This window comes from Leuciscus leuciscus (assembly GCF_965113295.1).
Source record: "Leuciscus leuciscus genome assembly, chromosome: 16".
Lineage (NCBI taxonomy): Eukaryota > Metazoa > Chordata > Actinopteri > Cypriniformes > Leuciscidae > Leuciscus > Leuciscus leuciscus.
Genome location: NC_138740.1, coordinates 3,431,639 through 3,441,048, shown reverse-complemented (window position 1 = coordinate 3,441,048; position 9,410 = coordinate 3,431,639). Strand labels below are relative to the sequence as shown.

The 9,410-nt window shown below is 40.7% G+C and overlaps 1 protein-coding gene across 2 annotated transcripts in view; it reads right to left on the bottom strand.

Moving 5' to 3' along the window:
* Nucleotides 1-1,832: 1,832 nt before the first annotated feature.
* LOC309477880 (uncharacterized protein) overlaps nt 1,833-9,410 on the bottom strand; it is a 70,848-nt gene continuing 63,270 nt past the window's right edge. The window contains exons 5-8 of one of the 2 annotated variants that reach the window (XM_082141368.1): nt 7,195-7,332; nt 2,424-2,551; nt 2,104-2,307; nt 1,833-1,915 (exon numbers count right to left, since the gene is read on the bottom strand). In XM_082141368.1, the coding sequence (XP_081997494.1) occupies nt 7,312-7,332 (21 nt within the window). In that variant the 3' untranslated portion in view covers nt 1,833-1,915; nt 2,104-2,307; nt 2,424-2,551; nt 7,195-7,311. Of the gene's footprint in view, nt 1,916-2,103; nt 2,308-2,423; nt 2,552-6,811; nt 6,885-7,194; nt 7,333-9,410 lie in introns of those variants that run through there. The other variant, XM_082141369.1, reaches the window with a different exon arrangement.

Genomic DNA, 9,410 nt, shown 5'->3' with positions numbered 1-9,410 from the left:
GGAATGGATGGGAATCGGGATACTTCCTAAGTCCTGAGTAGCAGCCGGTTGGTCAGTTGAAGATTCAACACTGGATGCAATTAGTCCCTAAAATGCATTATAATATCACCATAAGTTTTTGTTTTTTCACTTTTAGAAAAAACTTTGATGTATTAAAGTTGAACTTACCTCTATTTGAACACCTGACATCCAAAGCACATACAAGGTTGAGGACCTACTAATTTCATGATCTGAGAGGCTACCATCAACAGTGCTAAGTATAGTGTTCGGTGACCAGGACAGCTGTACACGGAATACTTCACTGGCCATGTCGTCTGAACCAGCAAAGGCAAACAGATCCTTTACAACACATGAGCAAATATAGAAATGACAAATCAGAACTATATCATGAATATACTGAATGTGCAGAAAGAACTTACAAATGAGCCAACACAAAATACCTGAATTGGTTGAGACTCAACAAATGTCCTAGTTTTCCTGGTGCCATCAGGGTACTGAAACTGTATTGCAATGCCGTGCTCCGGCTCAACAATCTGACATACATGTGCCCTCCTTTCAGCAATTTTCTTTGAAAAGATGTATAAATGTTACACACACACATATACATTATATCATATATAGGAAAACATGATTAAAACTGAAAAAATAAATAGAAAAAAACCTCTCTTCGCCTTTGTTCTAAGGATTCAAACTGGCGCCGCTGATGATCCTTTTAACATAATGAACAGATAAATAAAATCATTACATTTATTAAGTTTATAACATTATTCAAAGTTAATCACAAAGTCCAAAACAAAATCTTATTTTGAGAACCTAATATGCTTTAATTAAACATTACAGCAAACTACAAATAAATGTACATATTTCACCTGATAGATGATGAGAATGCTGGTTACTTACCCTGCTACTTGTTCCTGCATTACCTAAAATTTCTACGGTTCCACAGATTGGATCCTATCAACAAAATGACACTAAATCAGAATACAGATTTTTACAGGGTCAAATATCATATTCATTTTGTTGTTCTTGCTGACTGACAAAAAGGTCTGAGAAATAATGAATATTTGACACTTTAGAATGAACATTTTAAAAAACAGTCACAGTTTGAAAAGAGGTGGTTTGTCTTAAGCAATATTGTAATAAATAAACGTATCATGTATATCTGAAGAATCACAAAGTGAGAAAAACTTACAGTAGTACTGCTTTGACAGTTCACCTCATTACTGCTCTCATGTTGTGTGCCAGCCGAACTGGATGTGTTCTGTCAAAAAGGCAGCATCATCTTTCAAACAACAGTTTTCTTTTTAATTAAATATAATTAGTAACAATACTAATAGCATCCCGGTAAAAGCAATGCAGGATAAGCACAAAACATTTATTTTTTCCCAAAACCAAATACTTTGCTATCCACATTAATTCCAGAGCTCTATTCTTTTACTTTACATCAACAATTACCTTGTTTGTGTATATTTATTTCTCATAAGCAATTTTATGAGAACCATCTGAAACAAAGTTGATACTTAATGAGCTCCAGCCCCCTAAGATATGAAAAAGCAACCTGTGAGCAATAAAACTGTCTTCTGGGAAGCTTCAAAATAGGAATCAGAGGTTGGATCTGTTGTCAGGACTGCCCAGTGACCATTTGAGGGTCTGATATGTAATGAGGGAACTTAAACCAAAAAAGGGGTTTCCAGTTCTCCATTTACATGAAGATCCAGGATCTGGTTCCAGCCACATCACTGATAACAGCGGCTGCAAAGAGATCAGATGAGTCTTTATCTGATCTACATTAGCTCTCTGATTTTATGAGTATCTATGTAAATAAAGAAAGTGAGAAAAACCTTACAGTAGTACTGCTTTGACAGTTCACCTCATTACTGCTCTCATGTTGTGTGCCAGCCGAACTGGATGTGTTCTGTCAAGAAAAAAGGCAGCATAGTCTTTCAAACAACTTTTCTTTTTAATTGAATACTAATAGTAACAATAGTAATGGCATCCCAGCTAAAGCAATGCAGGATCAGCAAAAAAAAAGAACATGTTTGTTTTTATAGCATAATAATTAATTTGGGATATATATTTGGTTGAATACTTTGTTGTTCTTACCTTAAGCCTCACATATACCGCTGACCTGCCAAACTGTGGGCATGCTTTTATAGCTCAGCTCAACAGGTATTACCCTTCTCCTCCTGTCAACTCTGCAGATTTAAATTCCAGCCTCTCCTATTATTGGAAAAGCTTCCCTTATTTTCTGATGAAATGCTCTCTCATCCATTGAAAATGGCACAACTCGTTTTTTAACCGTTGTACCTGTTTAAAGAAAAAAAAAGATGATGTCAAATACGAATATCACAAATAATGATAATAATGGTCACATAATAACCACATTTAATAATGTCTCGTTAGACACAACAGAAAGCACTTACGTTGTGTTGTGATGAGATGCTCCCCACTATTTTCAATGAAAGAACTCCTAATGATGCTCTGCCTAGCAGCTCTTCTCCTTGTCGTGGCTGAGGCTTCATCGGGGATGTTGCTTTGGAACATTCTCAGTCTGATAAGAAAGCATTTATTTCATAATGCGTGCAAAGACATGGTGGGTTATATTTTTGAAGCCCAACGCATGTACGTCTTATAAGTGTTAAATCCATGTGTATTTTTTCTTATTTTTCAGCTTAGTAAACTGCTGTGGAGGTTTGGACATGTTATGAGAAATGATCAACGATAATGAAGGACTGTACTGCTGTAAATCCATTCTTACGATATACTTGGTACCATGTTAATAAATGATTTCTTAAGGATTTGCTTTTAACCCTTGTGTGTTCATATTTTTGTTACTCAGCCAGTGTTCGTGGGTCTGGTTGACCCGCTGCATTTCTGGGTTTTTAATTCAACATAATCAAACAATTTATGTTAAAATACTCAACAGATGTTTACTTCATCCCAAGTACAAGCAATATAAACAGCATATATGGTTAATGTTTTCCCTTTGTTTTGTTTAGATCACATTTAAGAATTGCAACCTTGTGCGGGAACGGCAGGGGTAGTTCACTCTCTCACAATTACACACAATCTCTCTCTCACATGCACACACACACACACACACACACACACACACGCACACACGCACACACTCACACACTCACACACACACACACACACACACACACACACACACACACACACACACACACAGTGTACAGTGTGTGGTCATTGAAAATGTGTTCTGATATTCTTCACAGAAAATGAGTCTGAGGTTGAAAAAATTATTAATCATATCTTTTTTCTTTTGACAAAAAGTGAAAACGGGTCCTACAGACCCGAACACCATACAAGGGTTAAAGTTGATAGGGATCAAAATGAAATAAAAATACACATTAACTTAAAATATCTTACCTGTTTAGCTTATTTAGATTTTGGCGTGAAATTTGAATTACATTAACGTACATTAAAGGTGTAGAAAACCAACCTGTCAATTGTGTTGTGTTGTGTTGACAAATTGTTGTCATCGTCTTCATTTCTCAATCGATTTTGTATTAATGCATTAAATCTTGTATTTAAAGCCTCAAGTCTTCTCCTCAGTGTCATTATCATGCTGATGTCACATTCGATTTTAAGGAATTTAAGAGCACCCGGCCTTCTCCTTAATACTTTTCTCAATGTTCTAGTTAATGTCCTCTATCTCGTTAAGGCCATCTAGCGGCAATAATCATGAAATGCTATTTTATGTTCAGACAGCAGAGACACTTAATCTTCTTTAAGCGCAACGGAGCAAATGTGTCTAAAGAGAAAGTTAAAAGTTTCTGTCGCAATATCGAGTTCTCCTAAGCTATCTGGGATGCTGAGATGATGAAACTGATCAGGAAGATTATTAATAAAGCAATCTTTGGTGGCAGAAGTGATAGGTCTAACATATTTGTAACACGGAGTCGGCTTTGCAGCCTTGGCTAAATGAAGTTTACACGAGACTAGATAATGAACTGAGATGTCATCGCTCTGCTGCAGAATTTCAACGGCATCAACACTGATTCCGTGTGATAATATTAGATCTAGTGTATGATAGGGATGGGCATGATTAATCGACGATCGATAATTGATCGTTAAGAATTTCGTCGATCACGTTTATTTGTTATCGATTAAACTAATGCAGGTTGCGTTGCGTAGTGTGAGTCTTGAAGCAATGGAATTAATTTTAGCGCGGAGGTACCTGTGCATCCCGGTCACGTCAGTCCCCTCAGAGCAGGTGTTTTCGGCGGCTGGACTGGCTGTCACCAGGTTGCGGTCGCGTCTGATCCCAGATCATGTCAACATGCTTATCTTTCTCAACAGAAATCAGTAGACTGGTGCAGAAGTTCTATGGGAACTTCATGCGTTTTCTCAGATCGGATAGCTATCTGATTTATCAAAACAATTTCATTTACACCTGGTCACATAAATGTGTTTTTGCAAAACGGATATAAATCCGATCTTGAATTCCCGCACTATATGCATATTTAAATTGTTGCACGTCATCGAAAGCAACTGATATGAGCTGCATTTTAATGATCATCAGCGAAAATTTCTAAATCAAAGACCGCAACAAGATATTGCGGCAACAGCCCTGGTAAGATCATTTCGGTTCTTTACTTTTAATGAAGATGATTGTGTGTTGATGAATGACTTTCACTTTGATTTGCGATAGTTTGCACGTTGGCTTGATGAATAACAGTTAGATGCTCATCTGTGGTGATGCGTGTTGAAGTAGCGTCGTCATATCTGGATATAACATGACATATAGCCTATAACACGCTCTCACACGTTTATTTCTTATCATTTTTGGGATAAGTCAAATTTACATATGTGGTTTCAACAACCAGATGCATTTACTCTTGTCCAGTTTCGTCTGGAATGCGTCTCAGATATAAAGTATAAAGTGGTTTGAGCGATCGGATTTAAATCCGTCTCGAATGCGTTTCGGAGGGCATTTAGATTTGGTCTTTTCACGAGCGGATAGCTATCCGATCACAGAAAACGGATGAAGTGGCCATGGGTCTCTGTTTAAGAACGCCGGCTCGCAGCTGCAGGTTCCGCTGGTTTAGAGCACCGCAGGAATCTTCAAGTCTACCGAACGTCCAGTTTCACTGCCACAAGTTGATCTTCTTGTAATGAAGATCTCATCGAGGACAAACAAACTGTATTTTTGTATTTTCATTGCATTTTTTAATTTATAAAAAGTTAAAGAAATAATGAATTTCAATATAAAAATATTAATGATTAATCGATAGTCGATCGTTAATTCTCCCGACGATCGACTAAGAAAATGTAATCGAATGCCCATCCCTAGTGTATGATTACGACAATGAGTAGGTCCTGACACGTGTTGTCTAACTCCAATAGAGTTAAGAATGTCTTTAAATGCCAATCCCAATGCATCTTTTTTTCCAACAATTAGGACTTTATCTGCAGCCAGTACTAACTCTGAAAGTCAGCAAATTCTTTGATAAAGTCTGTATGATGCCCTGGTGGCCTGTTATTACAATGAGGCAAGGACGAAACAGAGAGAGAATCCATATGCAAACACTAATTTAATGAAACAAACAGGAAATCCAGGGCAAACAATGGAACACGGAACTCAGGACAGGAACATGGAAACAGCTACAAGCTACAACGACCGACAACCAACAACTGAAGCACAGAGGTTTAAATACACAGGCAAACAAGCTAAACAAGATAACAAGGGGGCGGGGCTAATTAGAAACACCTGGAGAGCCTAATAAACAAGAAAAACTACAAAGGACTACAAAACCTGGCACAGAACAGGAAATAAAAGTCCACACAAGACAAGGAGAACACAAGACAGGAATCATGACATAGCCCCCCACTTAAGGAGCGGATTCCAGAAGCTCCTCATGAAAACAGTCCAGGAGGGTGGTGGAGCGGAGGCGGACCCAGGGGTGAGATGGAGGGCCAGGCCTGTGGAGCGGCGGGAGGCCAGGGCGGTTCAGGCTGTGCAGGCGACAAGGGCGGATCAGGCAGTGCAGGCGACAAGGGCGGATCAGGCTGTGCTGTCGCCTGAACTGCCTGATCCGCCCTGGTCGCCTGAACCGCCCTAGTATCCTGCACAGCCTGCTCTGGCTGCTCCGTCCTGGTCGCCTGATCCGCCTGAACCGCCCTGGTCGCCTGAACTGCCTGATCCTTCCTGGTCGCCTGTTCTGCCTGATCCGCCCTTGTCGCCTGCTCTGCCTGAACCGCCCTGGTCGCCTGAACTGCCTGATCCTTCCTGGTCGCCTGTTCTGCCTGATCCGCCCTTGTCGCCTGTTCTGCCTGATCCGCCCTTGTCGCCTGAACTGCCTGATCCGTCCTGGTCGCCTGCTCTGCCTGATCCGCCCTGGTCACCTGCTCCGCCCTGGTCGCCTGCTCTGCCTGATCCGCCCTGGTCGCCTGTTCTGCCTGATCCGCCCTTGTCGCCTGTTCTGCCTGATCCCCAGGCGACAAGGGTGGATCAGGCAGAGCAGGCGACCAGGGCGGATCAGGCAGTTCAGGCGACAAGGGCGGATCAGGCAGAGCAGGCGACCAGGGTGGAGCAGGCAGTGCAGGCGGCCAGGGCGGAGCAGGCAGTGGCAGGCGACCAGGGCGGAGACGACCCTTCAGGCGGCCAGGGCGGAGCAGACGGTTCAGGGGGACCAGGCGGACCTGGTGTTTCAGGGCTACAGGGTGGACCAGACAGTTCAGGAGACCAGGGCGGATCAGGCAGAGCAGGCGACCAGGGTGGAGCAGGCAGTGGCAGGCGACCAGGGCGGAGACGACCCTTCAGGCTGCCAGGGCTTTAAACCAGTCATGATGTAAAATGGCATCTAAGGTGATCCCTGACCCTCTGTCATTAAGTTTCTCAAGAATATCCAGGCATTCTGTTAAAGTTTTCAGAAGACAGTTGATTGGTCACGTTTGTCCTTATAGACATTCACAAACTTTTTGAATCTTTCTCAAAGATTTTGAGAAAGGTAGTTCATGTAAGGTCATGTTACCATTAAATACACAGCATTTCTTGCTGTTACTATGATATTCTCTGGATGCCCATGAACATTTATTCATTGCTAAACATTCATTGTCAATCCGCTGTGTTTTACACTTTGCTCATCATTGACACTAATAATTTGACTGAGCTCTTCATGTTTTTAAGCAATGTTATTTCCATTTCGTTCTTGTTGTTGGTCTCACCTTTGGACAGATGTGGCCTTTGCCAAAACCAACGGCCTATTCTTTTGACCAGCTGATCCAGCAGTAGGTGTATGTCCTCAGTCGGGACCCACTCAGCGGACTTTCTGACCTCTGTTTTTAATATGGGTTCATCAGCACCTGTAAGAATACATTTTTATTACCACATTACCAGTATATAAGATTATTCATACATTATATATTTATATATATTCATCCAACATCTTTGGGCGTACTTTGAGCAGATTCAAGATCTTTGTAAACTTTGTCCACTAGTCATGTAAAGTTCAGCATTACAGTCATCTTTTATTTAATCTTCTCCAGGTGTAGGTTTTAAATTATAAAACAGATAGTTCAACTAGGGATGCACCGAAATCAATTATGTGATAAATAAATAAATAGGTAAATTGGCTATTTGGCTAAACTGATTTACCAGTATTTAAAAAAAAGTCCTGTTCACAAACGATCTCTTAATTCACCAGTGAGGACTATGTGTGAAAGGGGCTAATGATGTAATGAGGTCCCAGGTGTTTGTTATGTTTTAAGAGTTTTACAGTGGCTTAGAAAAGCAATTCAGCCAATCATGAGGACCCGAACCATCCATTTTACAACACTACTCGAGCACTCAAGAAGTGTAGGAACTGATGTGTCAAAGAAAGTGGTCAAGCTTTCAACAAAAAAAGCTGCTCAACAGTTACCCAATGAAATGATGAACATAGAAATCTACAAAGATATTATTAGAAAACATTTCTAGGGCTGCAACTAACGAGTCTTTTAATAAGTAATTAATCTGTTGATTTTTTTTTATTATTAATCGATGAATCGGATAAAAAAAAAGTATTAATTTTCAACCCTTTATTCAAAAACAGAACTGACAGTGCAAATTTACAGTGCAAAAAATTTCCCGAAAGTGCACAAACAACAGGTTGCTCCTTGAACATCCCTGAGCTGTTAAAGTAATAAAATAAAATAAAATAAGTGGACTAACACAAAAAAACATACATATATATGCTTTACATCTGCCAAATATATAGGCTTTTTTAAAATAAAGTGCACAAAAAGATGTATATATATATATTTTTTTTTTTAAAGGGACCTGAGCTGTCAGAACAATAAATAATTTATAAAAAATAATGAACAATACAAATCAGAAAACTTAACAAGATTTGTTCGAACGTCAGAACTTGTTCTCTACACTACACTCACAGATGCACACACTCACAAACTTGTGTTGTTGTTTTTTTTTATTTTGTCAAAGATGTTATAAGCTTTAACAAAATGTTTGACATTATTTGACAAGCACATGCACACAAAAGTCTCACGCAGTTGGATAATAGGTCATTGCAATACAACCCCTTCAGGCTGATTCAAGACGGGGTTGTATTCGCTATAACAACCGCCTCGCAATACATTATCCCTGTCACATGCCTGTCCTGTCTTGTGTAGCACATGTGGTGTTTGTGTTCCTGTCATTGTTTTGACCCCACCCTCCTTGTTATCTTATTATTGGTTTCATTTGCCCCACCTGTTGTTCCTCATTACCTGCCTGATTTGTCCCTTTTATAAGTTCCTTTGTGTTTGCAGTCTGTGTCGGATCGTTGTCTTGTACACGTCTCCCGTTTCCCCGTGACCCGTTTGAAGTTGTTGTTTGGTATTTTGTAATGTTTTCCCCCTCGTGGGTGTTTGTTTTACGTTGTTCTTTTGTTTATTAAAAATCCCTTTCCTCTGCACTTGAGTTTTCCTTGTTTTCTTAGTTTCCCGTGACAGAACGATCCGACCATGTCAAAAACTCAGCAGAGGAAGTCCCAGCATCCACTTGTTCCCCCGGTCTCATGCCAACAGTATGAACGCATTCTTCGTGTTCAATCATTGATTGCGCTCCGCCAGCAGGGAACTGATCTAAGGAAGTTCGCGGTCAAATTCCTTAGTGCAGCAGAGGGACTGGGTCTTAATGAGGAGCCCCTCAAGGACCTTTTCTTTTATGCCCTTGACGAGCCCATGGATTGGGTACTGAGAAGGGCGTATGACTGCAGCACTTTTGAGGGTATGGTGGAGGGTCTCGCTCGCCTGCAGGAGCGAGAGGCCATGAAGAGGGTCTCAGTTCCGGTGACCTCAGTACCGGTGGTCCCGAGTCCAGTGTTCCCAGTTCCGATGGTCCCGAGTCCAGTGGTCCCAGTTCCAGTGGCTCCAGTTCCAGTGGTCTCGAAACGGAGGAGGAG